Source organism: Lates calcarifer, linkage group LG24 (genome assembly GCF_001640805.2).
Source record: "Lates calcarifer isolate ASB-BC8 linkage group LG24, TLL_Latcal_v3, whole genome shotgun sequence".
NCBI classification, from domain to species: Eukaryota; Metazoa; Chordata; class Actinopteri; family Centropomidae; genus Lates; species Lates calcarifer.
The window spans coordinates 3,149,083-3,162,397 of record NC_066856.1 but is presented as its reverse complement, the minus strand read 5'-3'; the positions used below and the strand labels follow the sequence as shown (position 1 = coordinate 3,162,397).

Below are 13,315 nucleotides of genomic sequence, written 5' to 3'. Positions count from 1 at the left end.
CTTGAGATGAGGGTGGACAACACATTGTGCGAACTGATGACACATCGTTTCAGACATACTGAGGCCTTTACAATGATATAAAACAAAAACTGGATAATTCAAATAATTATTTGATCAGAATTGAATGAATGAATTTTCAGTTGACTGAGTAAATAATAAAACAAGTTACTGTTCCGGCCCTGTATCAAATCAAAGCAAAGTGAAATGTGAGTGTGTGTGTTCAGCCAGGGGAGAGGGAGAGCGGGTGAAACATGGTGAGGAGGGAAGAAAACCAAGAAAAACATACAAGGATTTAGAAAGGCCTGTTACTACCCTGGGAGGTGTGCATCCATTACTGTGCTCAGGTGTTAACAGGTTCCATGTGTGTTTACACTTCATATATTGTTCCACATGCTGCTGCCGTCACAGTGGGTACAAGGCTTTTCTGGACTATTACTGCATTATTGTTAGGGTAGCAGGGGAGCAACACAGTGGCAGCACCTCGCTTTCAGATCGCTGTGTTGTAAACCCTGCTTCAGGAATGTCAGCCTCCAGGAAGGAGAACATTCAGGCCTGCAGGCCGGGGCCGTGGAGGTAGAGTTGCAATGGCAGATTTTTTTTATTTTTTAAACAGCAAAGACAGCAAGATTTCTGCTGGAAATCAGCAGCAATAAAAATATGCTGGCAAACTGGTGGTGGGGGGCAGCTTGAAGTCGCTTCAAAACAAATTGGAGCTCTTTTGATGGAGGCTGGTTGGCCACCTCATTAAATTTGCATGTGAATACAAACAACTTGACCGCCTAGTGCTGCACAAAATGGCCGATGCTAATGACCATGCCGCCATGGCGGGCTCCAGCTATTGTAGATGGCGAGCTGTGACTGCTGGATGTTGGTGAGATGGGAGGATTCCTGGCTAAGGCTGCAGACTTGTGTGTGTGTGTGTGTGTGTGTGTGTGTGATCATCTACATGATGAATGAATGTAATTCTTACACAAAGCAGCCAGACGCAGAACAAAGCAGAAGTGTGTCTTTGTCCTTGTGTCTCCTTAAATACAACTGCTTTCTTGTCATGTAAAGATAAAAACAAACACCTTCCAGGCTTATTTATGGTGATTTCCTCACCTTACTGTAGCCACCTGACACCCATGGGTGAGCCAGCAAAGTGGAATCAGGCTAAAGAAAACAGCAGTCACATTAGGCAGGCCAGGAGGAGGACATTGTTATTATTACAAGGGTAATAGTCCTGGGGGAGGCCCTGAGCGTGGGCTGAGCCTCGCTAATGCAAGCTGCCGTTAAGTGGTTAGCTGCTAATAGTGTTTTCCTGTCCTCCTAATGGAAAGAAACAAGGGTCACCGCTCAGCAGAGAGACACACACTCTTCAGTGAAGCGGGCCTCAACTTTAAACTACTTACAGGATGTCTTACTTGTGGTTACCATGGTGACTGGGGAGACTGTAGGGTGTGAACTTTTCAACCCTAACGTACCCATCTTGCTTTGTGTGACGCACACAGTACATAATACGCCAACTGTTGCGGTCCCGTCATGATTACTGCGACATTTGGTCTTCTAGAAATGTAAATACTCAGCTGGAGTTTAGAAACCCCTGAAGAATGAGCACGACAGAAACCTAACCCCTGTCTCCAAACAAACTGTCAGAACCAAGCTTTTACCATTCGACTTGTTGCTATTTGCACACACACATTCTGCAAGAATTCAGCTGGAAAGTAAGTGTCTTCCATGCTGGTTGAAATACTTTGTTCCAGTAGTTGGTGGTGTTGCACCACCTGTGACATTACTTCTGTCCCTGTAAGTCCTGTTTTCTTCATTACATACAGGGATACAGTGGGGTATCGACATGAGCTTTAAATAGAACAACTTTCTACCAAATAAACTCTGTCTCTGTGAAAACCCTGGATTATCAGGGTACCAGCATAGGATGTACTTACTTTTATTTTTTGTATTGTGAGCAAATCCACTTAATTTGAGAAAATGAATCACAACTGGGCAATGTAGTTTTTAGCAGCTGTCACACAGGCAGGAGGAAAAGTGTATTTTTGGGGACTATTTTCTGCAGCGGATTAATTCACATTCAGTGCTCTAAAGAGTATTAAGAGTATTTTGGGCAGAAGGATGGTGTATTGTTGGACTGTGTTGAAATAAACTACTGTGTGTGTGTTGCATCCAGTGCAACAGCGTGGCTCACTGATGTGTTTCTAATAGTTTTTGGTCAACAACACAGCTTTATGGAAGAATAAGATGTATCAGGCATGCACATACAATACTTACTGAATCAATGCATTGCTGTTTCTTCATGGGATTTGTTAATCATAACAAATACACAGAATATCACCAGAACTGTCTTTCAGTTTTTTTTTTTTAAATGGAACATGTGGCTGTTCCAAATCAATACAAAATAATCCACAGCCACTTAACAGCACAATATGAAATCCCTCCTTACTGACACCCTGCTGAACAGGGAGTATTTTCACTGACATCCAGAAAGGCAGACTAGGAGAGGTGCTTACTGGCATTAGAGCGAGTATAAAATAAATAGTGTTGCTACTTCCAGAATAAAACCAGCAAGTGAGGAGGGGGAGGAGAGAATGAATAAAGGTTATTTGAAGCTAAAACCTGACCTCTGGAGAGGGTTCAAGAACGACTGAGACAGATGTAGCAGCTCTACTGTAAAACAAGGCCTTGCTGGCAGGTCCACACACACACTGAGCACGCCAAGGCCAGACTGTGACCTGACTTAGAACATCACACTGCCAAATCAGGATGACTGTCTCACATGGCCCTGATTTTAACAAGATCTAACACTTAGCCAAAAGCCTATGAGCACAGTAGCAGAGTGTAAAACACAAGTGTTGTACTTTTTCACTTGTTCACTGTTTTAAGGCAAAATATACGAAAAAAAAACACAAGAATGAATCATGAAATAAATAAAAAGTCACTTTTAATGGAAGTTTTTCTTTCACACTCACAATCAAGCTTATAGTCTGATCACAGAGAGATGTTGGACATTCACCCAGAACAAGACACACACACACCAGTCAGTTTTATCAGACAAAAATATATATATATTTAAAATCTTTACAATAAGCTTGAATCATGAAACGTACACAGAGGAGTGTGCACACCTACAGTCAAACACTGAATTTTTTTACTCCTCAAACAAGTCCTTTTTTGTACCCTGGTGTCAGTGTAAAATTCTTGTTTTAAGCATCAACAACTTTTTTGTTTTTTTCTCTCTCTCTCTCTTTTTTTTTTTTTACAAATGTGCAAATAAGACAGATTTGGAATCCTTCAGCGCTCAGTGTAAAAGTCCAGGATCCTCTGGAGCAGTGATGGAGATCTCACTCCACCTCAGTCCTGCCCTCTCAAGCTTAAATACAGCTGCTCGCTGCTTTGCCTTTCATTTTCAAGTAAAGTGCTCCTCTAGCAAAAACCACACGGCATGAGATCAGTCTCGTATTTTTTCGCCACTGGTTTCAAAAAACTGAAAACACAAACCCAACAGTCCAATGGACGAAAAAATGGGAATGTTTTTTAAAGTAAAAAAAACAAAAGCCAGCGATTGAGAGGCAGTCCCGGCTGGTTGTGGGGAGGTGACAGTCACTTAGTTCCCAGCAGGAAATCATACAAACTCCAGCTTGCCGTGGCCACTGTACATCCCCCAGTGCACCAGAGACAGGATCTTGTCGTTGCCCAGGTCGGCCTGCCTCATCTTGTCGCAGGTAAGACAGCAATTCTCATGGCCTGTGACCGGCACCATGCACTCCAGGTCCAGCTTGGCCACATGACCCTTCTTAGTATGGTGGCCGTGGAAGCTGTAGTGGAGCCGTGACAGCATCTGCTGCCGCTGGTCCTGCAGCCGCTTGTTCTCGCTGCGCAGCATTCGCAGCGCCAGCATGATGAGCAGTACCAGGATGAGGCCACCGGCGATGGGTACGGCGATCACCGCTGCCCGGAACCACACCTCCTTGGCCGAGGCCAGCTCCTGGACCCGGGTCACGAGGTTCCTGTTGTTGCTGTCCGGCTGGAACCGGCTATCTGTACACACACAGATAATCATATGTTTAAATGCACGCTCATGTGTTTAGACTTTTCCACATCGTTATATACAGATTTCTGTACTATAGTGCCTGATTTATGTGCAAAGTATTATCTTTGAATGTGAACACTGAAGCTGCCTCTGCTCTACAGTCGTGTCTACAGTCGTGCCAGAAACCACAGAGAAAGAGAAAATAAGACAGACAGACGAGAGCGAGGAAGTGAGAAAGGGCAGGAGGGCTAAAAACAAATGAGTCACCTTGTCCCGACTTGAGAGCCAGAAATTAATTTGAGCTAATAAACTATAGTCTGCTCTGGTCAGGGTCACAACAGAAAATCCCCTCAGGAGAGCTCCCCTGCCTCTCCATCCCTCTATGCACCCTTTCATAAAGTATTTCTGCCCAACATGCAGACCTGTCAGGGAATATTCATTCTAGAAGGAACATTCCTACTCAGTGGGAAAATTACATGGTGCACGCGTAATGAAAAAGAATATATCTGATCTCTTTCCAAGTGCTTAAGGTAAACTGGCTGCTCCCTGCTTTCCCAGGCACAGAGCTGGATCCTATTAAAAGTCAAATTGAAGTTCTGTAAAGCTGGGACGTTAAAAATGTAGGTGGGGGGCAAGGGTGGCCTGAATGTCCATAAACAGCAAAGTGTTTGAAGAACCCTATGGCTCAATATATTGCCTCTGAAACAGGAAAGAGGAAAATAGTGAATATTTGCTGAGGAGGAATCATAAAATCCCCCAGAGGGTCCACTCATTTTAAAACCTTTTAAAGAGAATTTCATATTTTAGTTGCAGTGAAAAGCAAACATCCGGACAGCCAGTGATTTAGACCTGTGAGGTTTCTTCTTTACCTGTTGAGTCCCTGGTGTGTGCCAGGTCGTGCAGGCCTCTGTAGTTGCACATGTCATCGTGGCAGCACTCCAGCGTCGTGGCCAAGGCCCCAGTCAGGGCGTCTGTGGCCCTCGAGCTGCTGCTGCAGATGTCTACAGCGTTGGCGATGGGGTCTAAACACCCGTGGGTGAGGGGGGAGTTTGCGTTGAGTGGGTCCAGGACTTTGGTGAAACAGGCGTTCAGTTCTGATTTGCACATGTATCCGGTGGCCACGCAGTGCGGGGCATCACAATAACACCTTATTTCTCCTGGAAATGCAGAAAGGCAAAAGAGGCAGTGTTAAAGAAACTGTTTGTATAGTTTTAAAGCTTATATCTTTTGTGTCATTCCTAACAGGTCTCTCTTTTTGCTTGATTTGATGAAGTGTGACATGAACTTGAACTTGGGAGTTGTCAGGATTCTGGGTTCCCAAACTGGGGTGCAGAGACCTTCAAAGTTATAGCAGTGGAGTGAGTCACAGATATCATGAGGTTGATATAATTCAGCTCCCCAGGCATTTGATTCAAGGTTTAGTTTTAGTACAGTTTTCTGGGCTATCTTGTCTGAGAATATATCCAACAACAAATCTACTTTTCAGATAATGTTTTTCAGATTCACTTCAAATTCAGCCTAGAGTCTACAACACTTTATTTTGAAAGTTCTTACCGTGAGAGTGGCCTCTATGTCTAACAGTCAGGTGACTTTTAAAGACCCCACAGGAATATTCCACTTTTGCACAAATTCAGCAACTATACCTTCATTTAAGAGTTTCTCATGCAATGGTCCTTTTTGTCTGTATCATAAAACAGGAACCGTGTAGCTTATAATTAGTGGTTTGTTTGCCAAAATTTCTTACAACTCAAATGGAAACTTGCAAAGAGGAGGGGGGCCGGAGCATGGCGCAGGAGTCCCCCCCCCCCTCCATTTGCACGCAAAGCTTTACTTGTGGTCAGGACTGCCTGGGGGGGCAGGGTGCACTGAGGTCCCATCTAAAGAGCTTCCAGCAACCTTATCATTACGGCTGCCTGCCTCTGCATGGGCCCACTCATTACTTCATCCGTGGCCTGTTTTTAAAACCTTCTCAAAAATATAAATCTAAAGATCTGCCCTGACAAACCCAAAACAGAGGTTCTTTCTTTTTGAAGATTTATGAGATTTTACTGTTGTTTGGTGTCATTATAATAATTCAATATGACAAAGATCTGGATGCTGTGCATCCCTTTTTCTCTCGAAATAGATTTCTACTCTCTTCATTGGGCTGGTGACTATTTTGCATGAATACAAACAGCTAATTATTAGATATTGTTCCACAATTAAGGCAATGCAATAGATATATTTAATGTCTGCCCTTGTGTTTCCATCCCCTACATTCAAAACGGAGCTGAAGACACTAAAGCTACAGCCTCAAAGTTTCAGAAACAATCTGTGCTCCTCTCGGTGGTCGTGGCTCTTTGAATGCACCAACTTTGCAGTGCAGGGGCACATTCATCAGATCAGTGTTTTCCCTGTGAATGATTGGAGCAGCAGGGCCCAGGCAGGTCATTTGGAGAATATTTCATTAGAAAGGAGAGGCCCCTTTGTGGGCTGGTGGGGGGGGGCTATGGGGCTTTTTAGCCCTGCTCAGTCTTGTATGAATGGCAGCTTCAAAACGGAGTTAAACATGAGTTAACCAAGTGAAACACGCCAGCTAAGATGAGGCATGACTTGTGTATAATTGTGTATTGGATAATTATTAAATGTTTCAAAGGGTTTAGTTATTAAAGTTGGAGTTTTTACTGGAAAAAACAGCTATATGACTAGGCTATTACATGAAAGCACTTTTCTTCAAAAGAAGTCAAAAATTGTGGTTGGGATCGTTTTAGTTATTTCCATCGCAGTTATTAAGGACTTGACTAAAAAAAAAGTATGTGGAAGATATATAGAATAAAAATAACTAATAAATAATACTGCAGACTAATTCACGATTATTGGTGAAACAAGTTCGTTTTTAGTGGAAACAAGTAAAGTTATCTCAACTCTTCTCGGTAGTTTATTACGTCGTTACTGCTGAAAAAGAATTTACGGGAAATGCTACATTACAGTGTGTGTGTGAATTAATGTTAAAGTTAAACACTGGCGCTAAATCACACTGCGCTTCAAAACTCAAGTTTAGTACAGTCAGAACAGCTGAGAGAGGTTTAAGTTCACTCGTGTTTTATCACTTCCAAATATTGTCTAGCCTGATTTGAAGAAGCTTAACAAACACGTCCTGTCCGCAGAGCAAAGCCTATATATACCTTTAGTAAGAAGAACAGCCATGGCACAGAGTTCCAGTTGTAGCCAAATGGAAATGAAACTGGACTGGCGATCCATTTACAGCAAATTACTGCGCAAAAAGTCCTCGTATATCCAGTGGCAGCAGGAGAGTCCGCTGGGCAAAAAGCTGGACGACAAAGAGATTTACATGGAGTTACGGCGAAAAATGAGGCATTCCTGCGCTGAAACACGACAGCTCACAATCCAGACTGGATCACAAAGTAGCAAAAAATCACCCCGAGATGCTTCCTCTCCCGCATAGAGACAGAAAAATCTGCGAAATTGTTCTTAAAAGCGGTCCGACATTACTAGAGACGCAAAACACAGCGTCTTCTTCTTCAAGCCGAAAGTTTAAAAAGAGAGAAATATACTCCTTTGAAGAGAGAGAAACAGGACATAAAGTTGTCACCGCCGGTCCTCCTCTGCCTCTCTATGCAGCCGGTCACGGTGAAGCATCACTTTGTATTCCTGGACGGAGAAATGTTGGAAAAAGACGGACAACTCCGCTGGACCTGAGATCGCTCACAGACTCTGAATAGGCGAGATTTAGCTGAAGAAATAGCTGTGGTCTGTCAAAACTCCGCCCCCTGCAACTTGATTGGTCAGAACACCGAGAGCGAAGTTAGTCGGAATACAAAACAATATTGTATCCGGTGCACCTTTTCAAAATAAAGCATGGCCAGGTTATTTGTATCTCCTCTCCGCCACAGAGAGAATTTAAAGTTTGTAACATAAAGCAAAGGAGTGCACAAGGAAAACATTTAAAATACAGTGGAAGTTAAAATAACAGCACAATTGATGAAACAAACAAAAAAATCATTATAGAATGACAAATAAATACAGTAACTCAGTAGGCTACTACAGTAACAATTATATGAAGTGGGCTTTAAACACCTGGTATGTTTCGTAAAGATTAAATAAAAGTAATAATTCAAAAAGCGAATAAACAAAGACATGTTGAATCAAGAGAGGTCACTTTTTTGGTCTCACTATTTACCAGTACAAACGTGCAATAAATCTTTCAATTAAAGCCCAGGTGGAGCAACAACGAATGAATAACACAATAATATTCACTGATGATAACATTATTATTATTATAAGTCTGCATGACCTACATCACCACATACTGTGTTGAATTATACCCCTGTCGCAAGCACCTTTTAAATGTATTTTCAATAGTTCAGCAATGGATCCTCTGTTTTTCCCTCAAGGGACAAACTTGATGCTTTTATTTTTCGGACCAAATCACTAATTTTCCGGTGTCATTCTGTCTGTCACTCTCTGAATTGATGTATCAGGTCAAGCCAATTCCTTCATTCATCGTCCTTCATTTCCATAATACCATATTCCATATGTCATTATTGGATACCATTGGTCCGGGAGGCAGTCACTCCACCGCGTTAACACACTGTCCCACAGACTGCACAGTGTGGATACAAACTTCACTGACCCACTGATAGCGTTGACTGACTTGTTGACTTTGGACACAGAAATTAGCTACTACTAGTAATGTGATTTCTAATATTTAATATGTAATATGTTGACATGTTAATGTGTACATATATGTTTTAAGTATATTATCCTGTTTATTAAATGTGAAATAATCATTTCTGTTTAACTTTGTGTACTTTACAATAGGCAGACATACCATGTGAAGGAGCTTGGTATGTACATAACTTTAGGAAATTAAACCAGCAGCTCTCTAAAGAGAAGTGACATAGTTTCTCTGACTGTAGAGAATTCTCCGTATAGAAATGATTTATTTTGCATCGTAAAATACACCTACATCTATGTGTGAAGTCATCTGAGGATTCACTATCACATTTCAAATTTTAACTGTTTGTATAAAAGTCAAGTCAGACCGGTCACAGCAGCAGCAGTTACCTGCAGTGTCATCCTGCTGGCAGCCAGGTTGACGCCGCGCTGAGCTGCTTTCCTTCAGGCCACCAGACTGCTGCTGCTGCCGCAGGGAGGAGCGGACAGCCGCTCACAGAAATTAGCAATCCATGGCGCCACCGAGACGACACACACACACACACACACACACGGTGCGCGCGCACAGACACAATTGCAATGCAAAACACACATGCGCGCGCGATCTGTGTCAACGCCAACTGTTTTCTGCGGGATTTTAAAACATCAAATCAAATCAGGAACATACGAATGACGCTACTTACTATGTTTTATTTTATTTTGTTTTTTATTACAACTGACACTAACATTTGTGAGAACGAAATAATACATTCACCCTGCAGTAATTTTATGTCCTGGGGCGGGTGTGTGTGTGTGTGGGGGGGGGGGGTTATTATGGAAGACCCTGGCTGTCTACGTCCACAGCTCCATGCCTGTAGAAATAAAGCGTCCACAGACCTTAACAGCAACAGACAACAGGATGAGGATACAGCTTTAGGGAACAGAGAAAATCTACACACTGCAATTATCGTAATTATCTGCAGTTACACAGAGGCGCCAGTCCACCATGGCGCTACATCATTTGAGAGCTGCATGAAGAGGGTGGAGGTGGACAGAAATACTAGTTTAAAGCTGGATCACTTCATTCTCACGAGGATCACTCTCTATGCTCTTCATCAGTTTCTGTGATACGGGGTGTAACTAGGTTTTAAAACACAGAGGACAGCCTGTAGCTTATAGTTGTAGCTGCCATTCTGAGTGCATTAAGCTGATTAGATTTAGTCTGTTCAGGTAAATATGATCAGAAATGTCCCTTTAATAGACTGAGCTTCACCCCCGGTCCTTTAAACTTACACCTACATGTGGTAGCTAAACATCACCATCTGGTGGTCAGAACTCTTTATTTTACAAAAACTGTTCAGTGTAAGCTATTTCTTTTTCAACATGCACACAGAGCCAGTAATGGACAGTAAGTTCAGCCGTTAGAGTATTGTCACTAGTATGGGTCTAGCTCTAAAACACCGGCTCCTGCATTTCCCATAATGCAACTTCATACAGTCTTTTGTTAGTGTGTGGTAAATGTCCACCTCTCTGAGCCCAGGCTGAGATAACCCTCATGACATGATCAGGGTTATTTTCTTGAACTTTAGAGAGCACCTCCACAGGGGACATTTGTGCTGTTATGTTATGTTGTAGTCGTCATGAAAAAGAAACTGAACTTCATGTGTAAAAGCAGTGGAATGCCCCTTTAATCCTTTTTCTGACTTTAAATGAAGACATATGCAACTTGACACAGGCTAACAAGGCGTACCTGCTCCCAGCAACCAGACTGGGAAGCATGGAACTTACCAGTAAGAAAACAAAACTGTGTGTTTTTCCATGCTGAGAGGATGAACGTCAACAAGCTTTCAGCTCAGGAGGGATTTTGTGTAAGTGGCCTTTTAGGGGGTGATTACACCCTACCGGCTGTGTCTGCTTTCACACATTAGGAGACACTTGTAGGTGTGACCTGATACAGACAGTAGAGACTTTGCTTAACAAAAGGACCCTACTGCTAGGGCAACGACAGCTATAGGTGGCCACTGAGATGGGGGGTGGTGAGGGCAGAAGTCAAGTCTACCTGAGACAGTGGACAGCAAAACTAAATTTGACCTTAAACACAACCCTCAGCTCTAAGAGAAGCTCTTAAAGGAGTCCTAACTGAACAAAACAACTTTATTTTGCACAAATTCGAAGATGTAAACCTCAAACACAGCATCCTCCGTGATACATGAAGACACACATCAGGTCAGACAGACTTCCTCCAACACCTCCCCGGCTTCCTCTTCTCTCTTTGATGTGAGCCATATCAAGGTCTGTGAAGAATCAGAGAGGAGGCAGACCGTCTCCATCCTCTGTGATCTACTTTATTCTCCTCGAGATACTGGAGCGAATGTTCTCTGTGTCAGAGCAGAGGGGTTCGACGGGGCTGTGGGTCGACATGCAGGGAAGCTGTTCATAGCAGCTTTGATGTTACAGATTGGGTTACAGGCGTTCTGAGGCATTCATGCAGACTTTATCTAAAGCACAGCGAGACAGGAAACTGATGGCATCCACCTTTGTTTTCCCTTGTTTTATGTTGAGAATTAATTCAGTAGCACTCTGTTCTCTTATCCTCATAAAGAGATGACTGTAGATAATCTGTGTTTGATCATCACAAGTGGTTGATTATTAAGCTCTGCCTGTGATGCTACCTTTAGTTTTCTTTTTGTATCCTTATTCTGCAAATCCAGTAGAGGTTTTTATGTAGTTTCAAGGTTTTTCAACCTGGTAATTAATTCAGATCTAGGAAAGAACAATTTTGGTATAAAAATGGTCACATTTATACCACATCTTTTTCTTCATTACAATAAATAAGCTTTGTCTTGATTGGTTAGATGGAGAGATGCCCAAATGAGAATTCCTTAAATAATTAAAACTAAAGTTTGTCAGAGTATAAAGGTGTAAAATCTCACAGGAACCCAACACAAACATGCAAGCAAAAATGATACAGGTGCCCAGTGGTGGGTCTAGCCTTTATGGTGCCCTGGGTGAACCCCAGCTTCAATCATGAGGGGCTGCTAAAATCTACAGAAAAAGCATTAAACTGACATTATTTTGTCTTCCACACACACTGCACTTTAGCAGGGAGGAAACATAAGGGAGCTAACGCCCCCTGTAGGTGGAAAATAAATAGTCTGACCAGTAATATGGCCCTGAAAGAGGTACGGCATTATTTGTAAAAAGCAATATAATTCTAATTTTGGCCTGAAAATCTCACTGTTTCATTTTAAAATAAAACTGTCCGTACAAAATAACGCTGCCTAAGTCAGTTCTTGTACAAAGATACTTGTGATTCAGTTCTGAAAATTCAGTTTTTGAATTGATGCATTTTTTATTTAGTAAATACGTTGTGTAACGGAGGTTTTTCCCTCTCTACCTCTGCCACAGTGTACATTGAAATGTAGTGAAGTGTTGTGAAATTATGTCACCATACAGTTTTGTAAATATCAAAAGTCCCCAAAACATGTAGCATTGATCTGTATGATCTGTGTGCTGAGTAAGTGAAACTTGTGCTGCATTCTGAGGACTGAGCATTTGATGTAGCGTTTTGCACTGTTAGAATAGAATGTTATTTTGTTTTTAAATGTAATAATTTAGCAGGTCAGTTTGTAAAATGCAGTCAGTGTCGTGGTTCAGTCAGCTTAATTCAGTTTGTAGTTAAAAGCGTTCTTTCCCTTTCTCTTTGGGCCGTTATTTCACATCAGCTATACTGCTAAGATGTAAACACAACTCCACCTTAAGACATAAACATCCTAACCAACCATTTAATCTCTGAAAATTCCTGAGACTGCAGGATAGTCTCAGAGTGTAATGTTATGTCTAAAATGTCTTACTTTGCAAGCTGAGACTAGAGCAGCACATACAAGACGAGTGAGAGTCATCTTTGATCTGATAACATAAATCTTCCAGAGGAGGCCAGAGTGCAAGACATAAAACCACCAGCAGGGGGCAGCACAACACATAGGCTGAATTGTTGATGTAGAGTATTAGTTTTTCTTTATACTACATGCAGTTTGTTTTCCCCGTAAGACCTATGAAATTATTGCTGTAGAACCTCATTTTGCACATGCACATTAATGCACTGAATGGTGTTTAGTTTTGCCACCAGTAATGAAAATACAGACCCAACTGTCAGACCAGCTAAATAACACACTAATCTCACTGCTTAAACCCATTCAAAACATGTCTCTCTGAAGTCAGAGGAGACAAACTGAAGCTAAAGGGAAACCCAAGAACAACATGGCCCTGGAGAGGCATATTTTATTTCATTTGTCAATATACTTCAGGAAACAATATACAAAGCAATGATGTGGTCACTTTTACTGAATGTGTGGTGCAGTTCAGTTATAGACTCAATAGATAGTAATGGTGGGAAAAAACAGGCCTTTGCAGCATAGGACCCTGCTCTTCATCAGAGGGGAACAAATCAGAGAGGGATGGGACGTGCTGGAAAAACAACCCTGTGCGTGACATGCTTGTTGAAGATCTTTTAGTTGTTGGTCAAACAAGATAAAAGAAAGTGTTGGATTCTCAGGTGAATGAGGCTTAAGACTTTCAACAAGGCACTAGCGTATGAACCAAACCTAATAATCCAATAAAATAACCAGTGCTCGC

At 42.1% G+C, this 13,315-nt stretch overlaps 1 protein-coding gene across 1 annotated transcript; it reads right to left on the bottom strand.

Moving 5' to 3' along the window:
• Positions 1 to 2,918: 2,918 nt before the first annotated feature.
• bambia (BMP and activin membrane-bound inhibitor (Xenopus laevis) homolog a) lies at positions 2,919 to 7,756 on the bottom strand. Its single transcript, XM_018698218.2, has 3 exons — positions 7,189 to 7,756; positions 4,894 to 5,181; positions 2,919 to 4,032 (listed from the first exon to the last, which is right to left on the bottom strand). Exons 1-3 carry the CDS (start codon positions 7,262 to 7,264, stop codon positions 3,617 to 3,619), a joined length of 780 nt encoding a protein of 259 aa, XP_018553734.1. The 5' UTR covers positions 7,265 to 7,756; the 3' UTR covers positions 2,919 to 3,616.
• Positions 7,757 to 13,315: the final 5,559 nt, after the last annotated feature.

Coding starts and splice junctions, on each gene's coding strand:
- bambia (XM_018698218.2), bottom strand. CDS start 7,264: ATGGATCGCCAGTCCAGTTTCATTTCCATTTGGCTACAACTGGAACTC. Junction 5,182..7,188: donor GGCTGTTCTTCTTACTAAAG/GTATATATAGGC, acceptor CTGCATTTCCAG/GAGAAATAAGGTGTTATTGT. Junction 4,033..4,893: donor ACACACCAGGGACTCAACAG/GTAAAGAAGAAA, acceptor GTGTGTGTACAG/ATAGCCGGTTCCAGCCGGAC.